Genomic DNA, 20404 nt, shown 5'->3' on the forward strand with positions numbered 1-20404 from the left:
TTACATGTATAAAACATGTAAGAATTAACAATACGTACATTTATTATTTATTTAAAACAGTTGTAACAGTATTACAATGTTTGCCATAAATGTGTATCAGTATTTATACAGACAAAAGAACATAAACAAATACATATGAGATAACATACTAGTACTTACAAATATCCTTTTACTTAAAAGGAAGGTTTTAGAATTCATTGCTACGTGTATTCTATACAGTATTGAACTGATACATTTACTACAGAAATTGTAATCGTAATTTGTTGATAACAAAATGAATTTTTCCTAAACAAAGAAAAACTTTAAATGTTGAATTGAATATTTATATAAATATTTACATTGCTTCAAGCTGTAAGGTTACTTAACAAAATCTATTATATTGAAATATAGAATGTAATTGGATTCATCCTTTTTGTAACATTATAATATAGAACATTATACACTTTTGTAACTCTCGTTTCCCTCCGAATAATTTAAATAATTATACATTGTATCTAGTACTTTATTCAAATGTTTACTTAAGAAAAAGGGAGATAAAATATAAAATCCTAAGTAATGCAAAGAAAGTGTATATTTTAAAGCTAAAACTATACTATTACTTATTAATATCACACTTATTTATAATTACAATTTTTATATCTCAGTTACCCTATCACTTTGATATTGCATTACTTGTAAATAAAACTATTTTTTTTAGAAACTTACTGTTTAAACTAAATATATTAACAAGGTTGTTATGCTAGGAACTGACATTATAGATTTTTTTGTTAATAATTCACAATAAATTATTAGATAGGAAAATAAATAAGTAAATAAATGATACCGACAATGAGATGTAAAAAATACTTTAACGAAATGTAAAACTTTTATGAAATATATTTTGATATTACCTTCAAGTTTGGCTAGGTCCAGGTGTTGTTTCAGCGTTTTGCGACTGATTAAGAAATATCACATTACCTGCCTTTAAACTCGGACCCGTAGATATAAGGGATGGACATGGACTAATGCGCGGCGTTGAGGAATGACTATTACTTAAATCACACTGATCTAACAGTTTCCAAAGTTCTTCTGGTGTAGGTCCACCAGAAACATCTGCAATTAAAATACTTGTTATAACGAGCGGTATTATATCAATGTGAAAAAAGAAAACAGCTGAATGATATTACTTCGAGTAGCAGAAAAGGATGGTTCTAATGCCGTTGTAAGATCCCACATTTGAATCGTACCATTGGAATGTCCAGTAAATATAAAACGCCTCGGTCTCGAACCCATACGACTGGATCCTTCGCATTCGTGTACATAAAATGAACTTATTATGCTACCATCCACTGATTTGATTACGCAAACCCTTTTGCCATTCGATGCTAAACGCACAAACAATTGATCAGTCTCGGGTACAACTTTTTGAACAAATACTTGTTCATCATCTTGTTCTCCAAATGGACCTGTGTCATAAAAAATCATTTTTATTTAGTAGAATTGTTAAGATTTATATAATACCTTTTCATATATCATACCAAAATCATTCCCAGCATTATAACTGATACAAGGTTCAATTGCTTCTAAAGATACAATTTTGAAACTAGCTTCAGGTGTTGGTCCTGGTTGAGTAGAGATCATTCCACGGAATCTTTTCACTGCCCAACTTCTAACATGGTTATATTCAGAACAAACTGATACCAAATATTTTTCTGACAACGTTACCTGTAATAAAGTTCACGATGTATGTACATCCATACATATTTTCTAAATTCATTATGACAAAAATCGGATACCTTCGTTACACTACTCTGATGTACTGTAAATGTCTGGAATAATTGCGGACCATGCCCTACAGTTTCAGGATGATGGACAATAACTCTTACACTGCCAGATTTTGTACCGTACGCAATCTCGATCCAATTCCCACACAGAGCTGTATAAACAAAGGAGACTAATTTTACATTAATCTATTTTCTTACGAAACATTAAAAATCTTTGATATGAACTACATTGCTTAATTTAGAGTGTAAGTGATCCAATATTGATGTTACATATAAGACATACTATAGAAACTGAAAAAATTCATTGTGCATGTGTATTTTATTTAATATAAAATAAGTAATCTACATATATATTACATGCTTCGTATCGCGATCGATATAGAAACAATATTTATAAAAAGATATATAGAAGATTCTTTCAGTTAAAATTATATAATTGAAGTTTATATGTGCTAGAAAATGCAAAAATGTATTTACAATATACTAAACAAAATTATAAATGTTAATAACAATATTTATACGTATTTGAAACTGTTTGAAAGAAAGAATAACTATGCAAGCAGAGGTACTTGTCTATTCTTTTCCCTTCCCCTCACAGATGCCGACAGGAAACATATAACTATGAAAGGAACAGACAAAGAATTGTTAAACAAGACAAACAAACTGCACAATCATTTCATTAGGAAAATAAATAGAAGATAAAGAGTTACGAATTTGCACAAGTACAACTGGATGTATAAGGACAGTGAGGCTGTGTATGTTTAATGCGATCTAAGACAAAAGACAGTTGTTATAAATGCTCTGAATTTATTGTTTATATTTTTCATTGTAACTGATTGAAGATTGTTATAGAAATGTGTAATCAATAAATGTGTTTATCTTGATTTAAAGTGAAACAAATCGAAGCTGCTTCTCTAATGTTGCAAAGAGTTTTAATTGCAAGTGCTGTCAAAGCAATGTATGAATATGAATTTGTGTACTGAGTTGATGTGGATTCACACATTATACCTGGAGAGGAAGGGTGTGGATACTTATATTCATATTAATGCATCATGTTCATTACAATATAAAATGTAGATACAACATGTCATTTTGAATTGTAATTTAAATATGAAAATATTATAGAACATTGTCATATCGACCCATACTTGCCTTGCGCTATTTATCCAGTTGTACGAAATCATGAAGCAAAGAATGTAATAATAAACTCTCATTAATATTTAAAGATGGTATTTGATTTTATAATAGAAGAGATTCTATGATGTGTTAATGTAATGTAGGAAAAATTTCTTTTATACTAACTAAGAATAAAAGAGTGAATCAGAGCGATGGTAAAAATTCTGTAATTGTATAAAAAATATAAGACATGAAGAAAAAAAACATAATGGATGCAACGTTTGTTATTACATTCCTCAATATAAGCAGATTTAATAATTATATTTTAATCCATTTATTTGTACGTCACTTGAAAAGGTACTTCTGCAATAGAGATACTGTAATACTCAATGTGATGAAATACAAGTTAATTATTGTTTACCTCGTGTTTAAATTATTCATTAAAACAATACTGTGATATGGTAAACATGAATAAGGGACTTACATGTTTTTGGTGTTAAATAGACAGATATGGCCGTAATGGGATCGTAATTCGGATCACGGTATAATTCTGTTACAAGCAAGTCATTGTCCTTCATTCTCAAAGGAAACTTTTCCATATCTAAAAATTAATATTGCATGTAGTCATTTATATTTCAAACATTATAATACATATCATACGTTTTAATTTCCATTACCGATGTAATAAATGGATCCATTGTTACACCCGAGTAGAAGAAAAGAACCAGCTGTGTCGAACGATAAAATGGGTACTACATCTTGTATTTGCCAATGATGGGTCATAGCATGCCAGACACCAATTTTATCAGTAGGAGACAGAGCAACTAACTGACTCCCGATAAAAAATAAATACTCCACCCGAACATTTAAATTAAATGTACCAATATTAGTTTTTATGCCATTGGCTGAAACACTCCATAATCTAACTTGATTTCCATAAGAAATTGCTACCATTTTAACATCTACACTGGTATTTAATTTCGAAGTGATTGCTACTCTTTCAATCACAGATTCAATGTGAGGACTAGTAAATGCATGTTGCCATCCAGATGAGTCTTTCAATCTGTAGCATGTTATAAAATGCGCATAAGCAATCACAATCCAATTATGATGTGCTTTTATAATTTGAACCCTCAATGGATCAACCCATGTTGAAACTATATCAAATAAAATGTATTATTACCTTTTACTGTAATATTTAAAATAATATTTATATCTATTTACCTTGTTGGGAACCAAATACTAAACTAATGTCATTTTTATGCAATTTATTTAGGTCTGCTAAATTATTCCTAGCGTGTCTTAAATCTAGAGATGATGTTCGCGAATGCGGCAAGCCTCTTTGTTGAACTCTATAATCCAATGAAGAATTTCTCACATGGGTACCAAACACCCCTTTATGATTTTGTTGCCCTGTAACACACAAACATTAAATTTTTACAATAATTCTTAAATGAATGAAGTAATATTTGTTTATTACCATTATTATTATTATTATGATTATTAGAAGTTCCAGGAGCTATACTTTGAGAAGTAGATGGTACATCTGCACTAGTAGCAGTACTAGTAGTTGTGGGAATCCTACCATGAACAGATACATCTCCTACATTTGATGCTACTGTAGTTGATTCATGTAATGGTATACCTTTGAAATTGAAATAAATAGTATAATTTGTGTGTTCATTTATTTATTCTTTTATAAAAAGAAATCGTTATGTGGAACTTACTTGGTGGTGGTAAATAACCATAAAATAATACATCTCCACAAGAGGATTGACTTAAATCTTCACACAGCATTAATCTTTTAACTAATGGTGTAATACCATAATATTCAGCTTCATGCCTTAATGTACGAAGGTCTACATTTTTTAAATCAATGTGCTTAGTACGTAGATAATTTAATATAATACTGAACAGCTTTGGGTCTCTATCTATGAACAATGCACCACTTTCATCTCTCTGACTGGTCATTCTAAAACTTAATAAACCTGTAAAAAATGAATCTCCAACCCATGTCAGTGTTTGTCTTGACGTTGAAAACCTAGATAATAAACAATTTTAAAATATAATAACACCGAACATAAATAATTTATATAATTATTAATAGGAATTAAATCCTTTTTTGGTACCTTGTTCCGCCAACATTTAAACGAACGATATCACCCAAACCCAAGCCCAAAGAAGTTGGTAGGAACATTATTACAATTGATTCTGACGCCAATTTTTATATCGACAATGCATGTCTTATGTTAACAATTAATAATCAAACAATTGCAAGATTGTTAGTATTTTTCATAGGTTATACTCAGTCTCTTTTCCCTAAGTGTAAATTTTCACGCTAGTACTACATGCCCCGTGATTAAGACAATACGAATTTTAAAATACTTTTTATATATTTAAATACATAACACAATTCAACATACAGGTATTAAAATTACTACAAAAATATTGATAATTGATATTATTTATTTAACAAGAGACCATAGTTGTAGCGCGCACAATTGCGCTTCTCGACTAACTTCAATAGACTAACTCTGTGATGACCTAACTTGAGATGACCTAGCTTCACCCGGGGGTATCTGGGATCCCTAAAATGATGACCCTCGAGAACAAAAGCACGTCTAGTCTTGTTGGATCTTTAGTCACAGCGTAAATGTAGCAGCTCCTTGAAGTGACTACGTATATATTTATGTATGCTTTTGTGTCATTCCTTTTAATGACGATTACAATTTGAAAGGAAATCAACAGTGATCATCACTGATTCGCATTCATGGTATGTATGTACATATATATCTTCATATAAAATCGAATTGTCCTTAAATCATTCACTGTCAAAATCACTCTCAAAAAGTACTGACAATGAGATACTTGTTACGCGGCATATCCTGTTAATTTACTAATAAATGTATTACTAATTGAAACTAATTGTAAAGTTTTTGGTAACAAGTAGATGTTAAAAGTGTTACATGTATGGCAAATTGTTTTTAAACAATGTACATGACAAACAATGTCATGACAAACATGACAGCTTTAATTAACGATTAATGTTAATTTTATTACTTAAACTTTTTATTATAATGTATTTGTGTTAATATTTGCTAAAATTTTATATGTATCTGCTGTAAATTGAATGAAAAATTCTTATACATTGTTCATAGCATAACACAGTTATATAAGCGAATAAAAAAGTTATAATATATGTATTTACATTTGTTTTAGGCTTTACGTATGATGTCAGCAATAGTGCCCAGCACCCATAATGTAATTGATTCTAATCAAAGTTATGATCATGCTACAGAAAGACAGAAACTGTTAGAAGATTTATTAGCTGCTGCAAAGAAGTGTCATATTAGATTTGGTGGGCGTACTGAATTAGCAACTGAATCAGATATATGTGTTACACAGCTGTGCCATATATTTGAATCAATTTTTGGTCATGGACTAAGAACAAATTGTATTGAAAAAATTAATTCAGCTTTAAGGTAATGAAAAATATCAATTCTGGATGAATTGAAACACACATGAACTAAGCAAATTAAATATTTTTAAATTATAAATTTCTTTTTATAAAAATATAAAAATGAATATCAGTTTTTGTGTAATATTACTTGGAATATAAAATTATTTAGATGTTCTGTACTAAAATAATATCATGTTATGATGTAGTCATCTGCATGACAATGTCTTTCTTTTTTTACTCCTTATCACCTATGTGAGATATGATAATACAGATGGATATAAAGTGACAATGCTATAGTTGTGACTAATACACTGTGATATATTCCACTGTTTATTTACACTGTTTGTATCATTACAGGCATGTCTCAGATATAGTGTCTGGTAGTAACACAAAATTGTACAATACATCAGATATGGCATTTTGGCCATGCATAAAAGAACAGTTGACATGGCATGAACAAGAACGTTTTAGTGTATTAAAAAAGGTTCACACAGATTATGGTCGGGGACGAGCATGGCTCAGAGCTGTTTTAAATGAACGTTCGTTAGAACGTCATTTACATGCTATACTCGATCCTACTATCTTATCACCTTTCTACGAAGATTGGGCATTTTTACTTGATCAAGAACGAAGTGCAATACTGCCAAATGTAGCTGCAGGTATGAAAACAATGTAATTTTATACCTTACAAACTTATCTATCAGAAATAATTAAATATTACTTCTATTAACAGGACTTGGTAGCATTTTATTTGCAATTAGGATAGATAATGAAGAACTAGATAACAATTTAACAGGAACAGATATTGAGAAACAAAAGGTGTCATTGTCTGAACCAATTATATCATCTACAATACCAGGTAGCTACATATTTTGTTTCCTATGATATCTCATAAGATCAGACAATAATTTTTTTATATGAGCATAATTAATATTTAAACTAGGATCTACTTTAAAGCAGAAACAGAGAAAAAAGGTACCAACTCATATAATTTCTTTTGATAATGAGAATGACGAGCAAGAGCGCACGGAAGTTGCAGCTTCAGTTAGCGCACCTCCAACCTGCCTTAATTCTCCTGCAGTAGCGTCAATTAAAAATTCTGAGTTACCCAGTTTAACTGGATCAGAATCCCAAGCGAAATCGGATGACACGGACATAATAATTGATAAACCAACTTCTGAATGGGAAAAATGGTATAAACACACATATGTACTGTATTATATTTTCATAACGTTTAAAAATATGTATATATAAGTGATTATAATGTGTCTTCCATATTTTAGTGAAACATTTGAGGAAGAAAAAGTATTAACTCCAGTTACAGATTCTAGTAACATGGGTGGACTTGTTCCTGTATCTCCTTTAGATCAAACCTTAGATGATATGTTAATAGCATTGCCAAATTATTCAGATGTGCGTATCATAAAATTAAACTGCATTAACTAACTCAACATAAAATAGAATCGATTTAATTTTTTCTCTTATACAGGATACATCTGAAGTTACAGAAGCTGCAATTGAAGCTACTGAACCCCTTGAAAATATAGATCTGCATACAGACGCGGATAGTCTAGATGTAAAAGCATTACAAGTAAGACTTTTAGCTATGACTGAAGTGTTAGAACAAGCTAAAGAAGATGCTATGGCCAGTAGATCGCAACTTTCTCGTTTACAAAGGCAGCATCAAAATTATCTCGAGAGACACGAATTACAAATACAAACGTTAAACAGGTAGATAATTGGAATGTTATGATTGCAACTTACATCATGAAATATGAATGTTAATTTATATTTTAACATGTTTACAATTTAATAGAGAAAACGAATTGTTAAGACAACAATTGCGTAAGTATGTAACTGCAGTACAAATGTTAAGAAGAGATTCTGATTCCACTACAGTTTCTGAAGAAGGTCCATCATTAGATTACCATGATGAGGCTCAACAATACGAAGAGAAATTAATTCAAGTCGCGGAGATGCACGCGGAATTAATGGAATTTAATGCTAGATTAACTTTACAATTGAATGAAAGGTATGATTATTATATTTTCGTTATGTAACATCTATACCTTATATTAATTATCTAAAAAAATGTATAGGAATAGATTACTTAAATTATTACAAGCTGAATTAGAATGTCTCCGCGGTCCTTTAAATGAAGATGACTTACCATCGGAACCTCCGTGTCTCATTCATATATGGATTCCATCTGCATTTCTTACCGGTCAACCTTCCGATATTCATCACGTTTATCAGGTAACCTAAATAAAATATAAATTCGTTAGATCATTGTTACAGATTTCGATAAAGCTATAAACTTAATCATAAAATTATGCTCAAGTATTATTACTTGTTATAGATATATGTACGTATTAGAGATACTGAATGGAATATCTATAGACGATATGCGCAATTTTACACACTTTACAGAGAATTAAAAAAACATGATGCAATTGTAACTACCTTCGAATTTCCACCGAAGAAGACAATAGGAAATAAGGTAACCTATTATTTTACTTTTCTTTCTTCTTCATTATTATTTTACTTTCTTTTTATTTAGGATGCTAAGTTTGTAGAAGAAAGACGACAAAAGTTACAACATTGGTTAAGACGAATTGTTGGGAGATTAGCACAGTGTTCTCCTGCATTTGCATCTAGACCATGTAGACAAACATTAATATCACTAATACCTTTCTTTGGGTAAATTATTTCATAATTTGAATTAGACACTAGATATGAAAATATTTCCGAAAATTAAAGAAATCATCTATCTTTTTAGCGATACCCTTAATACTCAGGATACGAGGAAAAATAACTCTACAAGAAATACGTTTTCTTCTTCCCCTCAATATATGGGTTTATAATTATTAACGTTTTTTATAGACAATTTGTACATACACGAAGCTTTTTTAATTTAATGTATAAAAACAATTATGTTGCTCCAGATGTGTGTGTATATATATATAGATATAAATTCAATTGTTAACAATTGAGGAAATGAGCATATGGCTGTGTGTATACAATCATAATTAACATACATCCACACATATGCTGGTTATATATGATAATGTGTATAAAAGTAATATGTAGTAAAATTAATTAAAAGTTAATCATTTTTTATAGAAGTATGTATTATTTTTTTAGAAAACATCTATGTGCAATATTGTTTGAAAAAGACTAACTCATGTTGAGAGAGAGAAAAAAAAAATTTGAACCCTATTTTGAATCTTTTGATCGGATAAAAAAATATTCTTATGTACTATATATAAATTTGTTATATATATTTTATATTTTAGAGGAAACATATTAAAAAATATTTTTTAATGTATATATTATAAAATAAAAAAATAGTTAAAAATGCATATGAAAGATAAATCGATTAATACATACGTAAACGAAAGTAAGTTAAAAAAAAAAGAAAGATTATAAACAAATGCAAAGAGTACAAAAAATGAAAGTATGTCATACTTTGTTCTTATCATTAAATTGTACAATACCGTGTTCAATCCCGTTTTCTAAAAATTTTATTCATGTAAGGCGCCTTAACAATAATATAAAAAGGTACACTTTTCCATTTATACTTTATGATAAAAATAAAAGTGCATATTGTTATTGGAACAAGTACATACAATATTATGCTGGTAAATAATACAACTAATCGCATATAAGATTCACAGGTTTAACAAGTTGCGTTAGGAGTCTCACTATGGAGAGGTAAGATAAGAGAATTTGAAGAACCAATTCTCGAAGAACATATCCGCGCGCAGATCATTGTCTGTCAAGCGTGAGACGCTTGTCAAATAATAAATATACGGAACAATGAAATTACGATTGTAAAATGTTGAATTGGTATTTTGTACTAAGCGATACAGACAGCGTGTTTTACCTTTCCATATTGAGATATAAAAGTTTCTTGTAATAGTAAAGTTTATCGAGTTTATGAATATAATTATCCTTAATACTTTGACCGCCGAGTTTGGAACCATAATGTATTCTTTTTGTTACAAAGGAACCAACAGTACATTCGTACGTTTTATTGTTATATTGTAGTTTATGTGTTAGACAATATTACGACAGGAGCATTATATTGTAGCTCGAACGAGCAACAAAATAACTGACAAATATCTTGATAAATCAATTATTTGTCGCTTTCAGAGTTCAAGTCGCTTACACTTTATTCGATAGCGCGTGTATCGAAAAGTAAGACATTGTTGTGGTGGCAGTCAATGTATTAATTGCAATTACATACGCTTAAAACGAATCTATGGAATCTATGTTTATAGCGCATCGCAATCATAGCATCATAATCATAGTAAGTTTCATAACATAACGAATACGTGATTAGATTACTTATAAAATCGATTACAAATCAGACACAGTCATTTCAAATCGATATCATACAATATATTTATTTTTTTTTATTTTGCAATAGGGAGGAAAAATAATTGCATATATCAGGCGAATGAATTCTTAATATTTCAATGAAAAAAATACAATGAATTAATTGTTTAAGAATTCACTGTATGTAGAAGAAACAGGAATACAAATCTTTATCGGAAACGTAGGAGAAACAAGAATTGAAGATTAGAAGCGAATAAAAATGTTCTCTAATTATATGAATTGTTTAAACTTTGAATATCAAATATAAATAAGATATCATAACGATAAAATACGCAAAAATAAGGCAATAATATATATATATATAATATATATATATATATATATTTTTGTTTTATGTACTAAATCTTATATCTTAATTTGCTTTTATACTTTGAAATTTGATAATGCACGAAAAATACAATATATAACTTAATTATCGCTTAAAGAGTATTTTATTCCGTAGAAAATATAAGTTCATTTATACATATAACGTTTAATGAAAATTCGTCGGGATTGAGAAATTAAAATCTCAATTATGAGAAAATTAAGATACTTTACAATACTGATTACGCGGTGCTTAATCGAAAAACGATAAACTATATCCATATATTGAATTACGATTCACAGAGATGCGTGTGACCATCTATCATTTAAATTCAACATTCTATCATCAATAATAAATGATAGTTTCAAATGAACAAGAACAAACAATAATAAAATGTAAAATATGTTCAATAAAAGAAGAGAAAACAAATTTTTGATACTAATAAAATTTCAAATAAAATTTATAAATTTGGAAAATTTCGATATTAAAAATTTTTTAATCAATACTATAAGAAAAAAAAAATATATAAAAATCAACTTTTACTATGATTTTGACAATTGCATTGTGCCGTTCAGAAAAGGAGTCTAATCTCAGTTGACTATGGACAGCTCGTGTTATGGTAATTCTTTTTATACATATTTTTTTTTAAGTTCGCATTGTTCCACAAGTTTTTTTTTTCGTTCAACGAACTTTCGCGAGACGCATGAAAAGTATAGAATTCGTTGGCCTTAGTCACTACGTTCCGTACAAAGGTTTCATCGTAAACGGCTTTAAATTATTATTTACATTTACTAGCTCTCTTCGCTGACTAATTTTGATTTAGCCCTAGGACAGACTAGAGGGTGAATAGATCCTTATTTATAAATTATTGATTTTCGATGTACCGTTGCGAACCTACTAGCATGTTTATGATTTTCAGTTGTAAGATACTTTATATGTTACAGAAATTCATATTGCGCGGCCGAATTTTTTAAAATTTCAAACATAAATAAACTATTTTCACAATGTATAAAATTATATATTCAAACGTACAATACAATTTCATTTTAAAAGTATAAACTTTGCAACAATTAAATTTAATTTTGTATTTTATTGCTTAGAATAAGAAATGGTAAATAGTATTTCATATATTTGTTATAAAACAATAGGTACAAGTTTACCAAACATGTAAAACTTTCAAGATACTTTTCTTTTGTGACTTAAGATTTTGATGCACCAGAAAATTTGCATAATGCTGAGCATCTTACAAATTAAAATTATACATCAACAACTTTGCATCCTTTTATCTTGCTGTTGTGTAAAATACTACAACGATACGTCTGAACAGTCCTAGGGATAAATAAATTCGTAATTGACATAATCATTTTGCCATTCTGAAGCCTGCTCAGATTTAGATATGTAAAGAGAATGTACCGAACAGTAGTCACATAAGGATCGTTTAGTTAACGAATTATAAAGAGTACCTATATTGTTTCATAGGTAACCAGAGAAATTTGAGCCTAATTTTCTTTAACTTTAAATTTAGGTATATCCAAATAACAGGTAATCTTTAGTTTAGCAGTCTTTACACACATTCCTCTGTTTATGAAATTGACAACAAAAGCTAACAATAATGATAACACATTATGCAAGTACATGAAGGTTAAAAAGTGGAGCCTCATGAGTGTAGTCAAAAAATAATAAGGCTAGCTTTTTCTCTAAAGTAATTTTTCTTTCTCTGCTTATTTAGTAAAAGTATGAAACTTTTTATTCACTATGATTAATACAATGTGTTATGTTAAAACATTATTTTTTTCCTTTTCATTTAAGTGAAAATACGCCAACAGATGAAATATGTAATCAATAAACCTTTTTTTTCCCCGTTTTCCTTTAGAGAGAACATTCACATATTCTTACAGCAATGGGATAAATGTCATTTAGGTCCATAGCGAAAATAAATAAAAGAAAATCTTCTTAAGCTAGTAGATAGCAGATTAGTTTTGTATTGTATACTTGTTAACTAGCCAGTGCATTTTGTATATATCCTGACTCTCTCATTAACCTTCCTGTCTATTTAGCACACTTTGCCACGCATTCTAAGGCATGAACTTTCTAGTGAGCTGGATAAAAGAGAGCATAGACCAGTGTGCCAGGTACTTTATGTGTTAACATTTTTCACTGTTGTAGCTAGATACAATATAATATTAGAAAGTATATTACTATTGTATTTAAAAAACTGTTCTTCCCTGCTCTCGATCTTATATTTTATTAAGATCCTTATTTCTTGGATCATAACTATAAAATCGTTTGCAAAACGTTCTGTATTAGAAAGCAAAAAATAAATTGAACTTCTTGAGTGGCTATGTCTGCATATACTAAATAATAAGTTAAACCATCGCACGAATAACACTCGATCCGCTTATCTAGGGTGAAGAGTTTGTTCGTATGAAGATAGTTTTTCACAGTATTTGATATTCCTTTGATTATTTCTATCATAGAAACATTCAATGAAAAGGAACGTAATTGCTAAGTATGAACATATCTAAATGACTATTATATAAAATACGGTCATAAACGAATGACTGGACTAATTTCAAAATATTTCAAATACATGTATTAATATACAATTATTAATAATATAATGATCTCTAATGTTATTCGTGGATGACTTAATCAGGATTCCAATATTACAACACATGCATTCTGTCATTTGTATAGAACGCAGATTATAAAGTTTTGTTTTCACTACGATCCGCGTTTATACAAAACCCTACACGCACACCCATACTGCTGTGCCAAGTTAGGGAGCCATTTGTATGCACATCTGATACCACACTGGCTAAAGCACATATCGTCACTTATTACTTCGATCAATGTTTAATTTTACCACTCGCCATATTTTTACTCATTACATTTCCACCTTATATCATTAGGTTCATTCTATCATACATCCGTCAACCTGTCATTGCATGCTATATCGGTTGTACATATTCAGATAATAAAGTAACATAATACAAATTAAACCAAAAATTTTGTAACCCTATGGTAATGTAATTATTAAACAATAAAATATACTCTTGAGATTAACTTAAGTTCCTTAAGTTGCTTGTATGACACTGAACACTATAGTTGAACAAAGTGCTTGTTTTATTTTCAAAGTAGAAACTTATTAACTAAGAGAAATAATAATTATAAAAAAAGAAGCTATGCAAAAGTGTACATTTTGTACACGTAATACGAAATAAACTATTGTAATAATTAATTTATGCATTTATCTTACATACGCGATCTTAAAAAAGAAAAAAAGTAAAGAATGTATGTATATAATTATAGAGATATAATTCTTAAAAATAATGTACCATAGGGATACACTATTTTCGAGCTCCTCATTAATAATAATTTGCATATTTTCAGCATATAAGTAATAATACAAAACGATACAAAATTCTAACAATTATTTTGTTTCACTATGCAATCGAATTCATTTAAGTGATAAAGATCTAATGAAAACATTACAAAGGGATACCAATGTACATATTCCAGGCACATGTACCCATTTTGTATCCGTTATAATTTTGTTTTTCCCAACAAATTTAATACTCTTCGACATTTTGAATATTTATCCCTGTATACAAAACTAAAGTCGTTTAGCACATTTTAGCACTAAATTTAGAATACACAATTTTATTAGTCTTTCTCCCTGTAGAACACAATGTTCATTCCTAAATGTCGTTTTTTTTAGTTATCACAAATTATTGTTCCTCGTATTTTATTATTGTTTCAAACATTAACGGAGCTCAGATGCTTTCAATGTTTTGTATCAATGCAATTATAACTTTTTTTTTTAATTACACATTTACGATGCCCGAACGTTGGGTCACACCGGAAACAGGCTGCTTTTTTTTCGGTAACTTTTCTTTGTTGGTATATGCTTTCATATCAAAGTAAATCACTTTCTACCGATGAGGTCGTTAAAAGAAAAAATATATATATACCAATTGGGTTTATGAACATTATTCCATATGGTAAAGAGCAGGACTATGGATTTGGAGGAGGTGTAGTTGGTGTTGTATGCGATGAAGGTGATGCACTGGCAACCATTGTTGGACTGGCTGGCTGTTGTAATGGCAGGAACGCTGATCCCAAACTAGGTTTTAACTGGAATGCTACACACGGCTTTGGGCAATAATCTAGTTTGCTCAAGTCTATCATGGGTCGCCTATACATACAAATAATTGTTTCAATCATACTGAAATAATGTCTATATAATAATCTGCATTATATTTGAAGTGTAATCAAAAGTATAGTTGATTTTGATTTAATTTTAAGAAATTTAGATATTTTTTAAAGAATATAGCACTGTATGTATATATTTAATGTAGGATGAAATACTATTTCTGCAAATACAAACAAAATACACTCATGTAAACGTTATCGCACACTGCAGTTTTGGTTTACCTTTAAAAGTAATTTGACCTGTTTTTCTTTTTTAAAGAAACATGCACATAGAATTACCTGGCATCCTCTACGAATTTAAGATTGACTTTCTCACAGCCATCGGGTGGTTCTCTTGCAAGGAACCTGTTAATGTGAGGAGAGGTGCCAAGACGTCCTTCTCGATCTTGCTCAGGGGTTGAACCACGACTTCCACCTTTAAGATAATGCAGAATATCTAAATCAATAACAATATAAAAGTAATATACAAGCACACTGTTTACATCAATTTGAAAACAAATATTTTTAACTCATGCTATTAATAGCTTAAATCATTCGTGTGTTCATACGGATGAACATACATTCATGTAAATCATAAACAAATGATGCAGATGTGATAGCTGTTCACATACCAAAATTAAATCATTCAGTTTTATTAATAACATATACATATATAATAAAAAGATAAATTTAGAAATTTTTAAGAATCCTTCATAACACAAGAATAATAATGTTGATAATGTATGTACCTTAACACTTATTAGCTTATAAATTAAAATTTCTACAAAATTACTCTTTTAATTTAACAAGTTATATGTTATTTTACCATGCAACTTCCGTTTTGATCAATTATCTATTTTCATTACGTTACGAGAAATATCTATGTGTATAAATTATTACATGCAAGCAGAAACATAATAATAAAGAATATGGTAAATACATCTTAATTTATTAAAGCAATATTTCTTTACCATGTAATATTATAATATATTATGTAAATTTAATTCGAAATTGTGTAAAAAATTACCTCAAATACAACATATTGATAGTAACTGATATTTTGTCATCCTATAAAACATATACATTCCAATATTTGAAAACAAAACTCATGCACATATTTCGTATGTATTGTACATATATATACGAAAACATTTGTAAAGATATATGAAAGCCCATTAACTATTTGGGTAAAGGTGTTGAAAAAGAAAAAAAAAGGATAAATAAATTTGATTGAAGGGATCTCATGAAAAATAAAAACATTTCCGCAAATATGTGCCAACCTTGTAAGAGATCGCTAGGCGGACGGGAGGCATCCATAAGACCAGGAATCAGCGGAGACTCAGAATTCCTAGATGGAGGGCCTGTCTCAACAGGCACACACCATAGTTAGTCTGTTATTTATAGTGTTACCAGTAACCAGAAATACTTCACACACATATATGTATATATTTTTATAAGACAAATATGTGTAACTTTTATTATGTTCTCCAAATTACAAAAACTACTTTATTAAAAACATTAAGTATATAATTATTAATTTGGAGATGTTAATATTCTGATTAGGTGGTTTTCATCATTTTAAACATATAATTTGTAAAGTTCATATGTAATCTAAGAATACTAACAACTACTTTATATATTTTAACGCTATTAAATAATATTAGGTAGAATGAAAATTTACCTGAAGAATAAGAACTGGAGGGAAGGTCGGTAGCTGGTGTTTGTGTATTGACACTGCGAGTAGCCCTCAGTAGGTCCGCTAATGGTGCTCGATGCCCTTCTGGTGTTATTTGTTCGCGATATCGTGCGTACTGTAAGATCATATATTTGTATTTTCCGCATTGAACTTAAGTCTGAAATTACTACTACATAATTATAAATATAAATCGTCATTTACTTTGTCTTCCACTGGATGATCAGGATCACTACCACTGGTTGCAGATTTAAGAACTAGTCCTTCAATTTCTTGATTTAATCCTTCGATAGAGGAACGCATTGGAGGCCTCATTGGTTTCACGGGGATGTTCAAAGGACTTGCCTTTGTACTCAAACCGAATTGATTGTCTGTAAGAAATAATAAAAATATGTCACTCAACTCTATTAGCAAAAATATCTGTTGCAGAATTATATACTATTAAATAAACTTACGTGTAGACGTTTGTGAAGCAATACTAGGTAAAACAGTGTGATCTGCAGGAAAAGCTGGTGGTGGTCCACCAGGCATTATAAGCCCAAAGGCTGCTGTCCGTTCTCTACTACTAGTGCCTTCCTTATTTGTACGTTGTAATCTGTAACATATTTTAGAATAAGTGAGTAAATATGGAGATATGTTTCCCACTTTTTTCCAACAGAAGATTTCTACATACCGATGCCTGAAATACTTTTCCAGTTTTTCATCTGTGGTGGTTTGCTCTGTTGGATGACGCGTGTGTAATTTTCTTGGTTCATTGGACCATTCTTCTGTCTGTAAGGTATCAACATAATTGATTTATGTATAATACCAATATGGAGATACAGAATGAAAAGAAATTTTATTATAAAATGATAAATGAACATTCATAAACTTACCTGTGTAGATTTGTCAACCAAAAGAAGACTGGAATGAATGTAATACGAATCACGGGGCCACTGTCCCTTCAAATAGATAGTATCTAATGATGCTGTCCTTCGAATATTCTGATTTCCGCTTAAACTTTCGCTGCATCTTCCACTTAATGTTTTTGATTTTGCTGTGCATAACAAAAAATTTAAATGAAGTTAAAAGTAATTAACTAAAGTTGTGTAAATGTATACCAGAACCGGACTATCAAAAATGTATTCGGTTACTGGATGAAATGAACCAATAAATAAATGTATAAACAAAGTAAAAACTGTGTTAACTAAAAAATGAAAGAAAAGGTAAAGAACTTTTTGTGGAACCGACCTAAAGGTGTATCTTCGGTTACCAAATGAATTGGTACATTAGATTAAAACAATCATTAAATAATCATTGTTTTTTAATTCTTGTTACATATTAGTGATTCAATCTTTAGTATAATTTAATGCAATATGTACATGCTACCTTAAAATTATAAATTACTATAAAATTCAATATGCTGAATTATTTATGTGAAAACATTATGTTATTTCAAAAGAATCCATGTTCTGAAAATTGAAAGTATACTTAACATTTCAGTTATCCTTTGATTTAATTGTGATTATATTTACAATTAACTGGACACATACAATACATAGTTTATACATAACAATGTTATTTCATACTGAAAAAATTATATCATATCTCATAAAAATAACATTACAAACACTGGCAAACTACAAAAGTGACAATAATACACTTACAAATATATACAAGTGATCAAATACGTAAGGATACTATACGAAGATACAACAAACATTGAACTCGATATATTTTGACATTGAAAAAAATCTGTAGAAAAATTGTTATTAATCATGAATTCGGACGATGAGTATGGAAAAACATAAAATGACAGACACAACAAAGAAGTGAACCGAAAGATAACAGTGTGTGGTAAGGACATCGACGTATAGAGTAGCGAGCGTAAATACCTTTGTAAGAGAGGGAACCCGGGCTTCGTTGTCCCGAGGAAGAGGTCTCCGGCGAGATGCGGGCCCGCCACGCACTCGCGTTCGTCGGCGATACATTCGTAGGGCTATTACTGTTGCTCTTCCTGAGACTGCTACCCTGCCGGCCTTGTCGTAATAGCGAGCTTACGGGAAGAGTCGCGCGCATTGGGCCTTGCTTCGATGTCGAGCATGGCGAAGACTTTCGCATTCGCTGTGATCCCGACATTTTGTCATATAGGCAGCTGCCACACAGGGCCTCGATGCTGCTGCGTTTGATACACTATTTCGAATATGTTGTATTAAGGACGGAGCGCCGCGGGCACCGTTCAGGGCACGAGGCCTCCGAGCACCCGCGACTTTGTCGCGCACACGCGGCGACAACAGCGGTAGTGCCGACAGCGAGGACAGGATTTCCAATCGTTTATAATGCTCGCCTTCTCGGTGGCGGGCGAGATCTCATCAGCGATAGTTGCAGCAACAACGGCGGTAGCGCGACGAATTCACCAACAACGACAACGGGAACGGTGGCAGCGGCGGCGCGACGACAATGCCCTACGCGTCTTGTCATTTGCAATGTTCTGCTGCTGGCTCGGCACGCACGTCACGTGATCGCCCGTCCCGGCTGGTCATTGGTGCAACGCTAGCCCGTGGAGAGTCGTACTACGCTCACCCGTGGGGGCCGCGTTCCATTCACTACCACCGTAGCACCGTACCTAGCGTCCTATTGCTTTCTCACTCTATTGTTCTTTGATTCTCTCTCTCTTCTTCGCGCTTGTACAGTGACACTCAAATTCACCCTTTCTCGATTATTTTGATGTTCGATCGAAAATATTGTTTATAACTTATTTTCGATGCTTATCTATCACTTTCTTCCCTTTACAATAGTAAGTTACCAATGGAGCTTTGTTGGAAATTACATAAATTCTTCTGGTTCTTGGTGTTTTGCACAAAATCACGTTTTAATCAAAAGTATGTTTTGTTGTACTCGGACGAACGTGCGCAACTCTGCTTATATATACCTGCACGACACACGTATAGACCAGTATGTAGCGTCTTACGTTTCACGTTATGTACGTAATGGAGGTGCACAAGCCGATGAATAGCGTGTGTGAATAACTTTCGTGTACGGAGCACGTACTAGTACAGGCGTAGTATCCGAGCTTACGTTTTTCAGCTACGGCGCGTGCACGCTACGTTCATTCGATACTCTCGCTAGGAGAAATCTCGAGCAATCGGTTGGATTCGCTACTATCGAGTTAACATTACGCGCCAGCTTAATTGATATTACCCGGTTTTTATGACTATTCAAAGTAGTTCATAATTCTTTTCTATGAACTTTTTACAGAAAAACAGGCACGTTTTCTTACAAATGATTATGTACTAATGATATGTACAAATTTTAGGAAATAATGATTAAAACTATTGAAAGTTTTGTCTCGTAAAATATTGAAGGCAAAAAAATGTATTCTTATGAATTAAACTCGTATATTTATTTACAATATATTTTACAACATACGATATAGTTTCATTACATTAATTTCTTAATCTGACTAGATTAAATAATATCAAAATTAAATAAAA

General features: G+C 30.8%; 3 protein-coding genes across 6 annotated transcripts; 1 reads left to right on the top strand and 2 right to left on the bottom strand.

The window, feature by feature from the left end:
- Positions 1–608: 608 nt before the first annotated feature.
- LOC117603043 (BTB/POZ domain-containing protein KCTD3) lies at positions 609–5458 on the bottom strand. Of its 2 annotated transcripts, none has more exons than XM_034321759.2 (10): positions 5009–5458; positions 4607–4920; positions 4360–4524; positions 4104–4292; positions 3557–4036; positions 3364–3480; positions 1776–1915; positions 1518–1704; positions 1167–1445; positions 609–1092 (listed from the first exon to the last, which is right to left on the bottom strand). In XM_034321759.2, exons 1-10 carry the CDS (start codon positions 5074–5076, stop codon positions 893–895), a joined length of 2139 nt encoding a protein of 712 aa, XP_034177650.1. In that variant the 5' UTR covers positions 5077–5458; the 3' UTR covers positions 609–892. The 2 variants fall into 2 exon arrangements, with proteins under 2 accessions (XP_034177650.1, XP_034177648.1); XM_034321757.2 differs by having other exon boundaries at positions 1776–1933.
- A 47-nt stretch (positions 5459–5505) lies between these two features.
- On the top strand, positions 5506–11044 carry LOC117603044 (sorting nexin-29). Its single transcript, XM_034321760.2, has 12 exons — positions 5506–5652; positions 6099–6361; positions 6697–6998; positions 7073–7198; positions 7283–7532; positions 7623–7752; positions 7829–8070; positions 8156–8371; positions 8439–8595; positions 8699–8839; positions 8900–9039; positions 9119–11044. The coding sequence occupies exons 1-12, from the start codon at positions 5650–5652 to the stop codon at positions 9201–9203; spliced, it is 2055 nt and encodes a 684-aa protein (XP_034177651.1). The 5' UTR covers positions 5506–5649; the 3' UTR covers positions 9204–11044.
- Positions 11045–11658: 614 nt separating this feature from the next.
- On the bottom strand, positions 11659–20119 carry LOC117603046 (protein FAM117B). Of its 3 annotated transcripts, XM_034321762.2 has the most exons (9): positions 18806–20103; positions 17807–17967; positions 17605–17702; positions 17387–17526; positions 17136–17302; positions 16920–17049; positions 16519–16599; positions 15539–15674; positions 11659–15242 (listed from the first exon to the last, which is right to left on the bottom strand). In XM_034321762.2, the coding sequence occupies exons 1-9, from the start codon at positions 19047–19049 to the stop codon at positions 15062–15064; spliced, it is 1338 nt and encodes a 445-aa protein (XP_034177653.1). In that variant the 5' UTR covers positions 19050–20103; the 3' UTR covers positions 11659–15061. The 3 variants fall into 3 exon arrangements, with proteins under 3 accessions (XP_034177653.1, XP_034177652.1, XP_034177654.1); XM_034321761.2 differs by having other exon boundaries at positions 17387–17702; positions 18806–20119; XM_034321763.2 differs by lacking the exon at positions 16519–16599 and having other exon boundaries at positions 18806–20045.
- Positions 20120–20404: the final 285 nt, after the last annotated feature.

Source organism: Osmia lignaria, chromosome 12 (genome assembly GCF_051020975.1).
Source record: "Osmia lignaria lignaria isolate PbOS001 chromosome 12, iyOsmLign1, whole genome shotgun sequence".
NCBI lineage: Eukaryota > Metazoa > Arthropoda > Insecta > Hymenoptera > Megachilidae > Osmia > Osmia lignaria.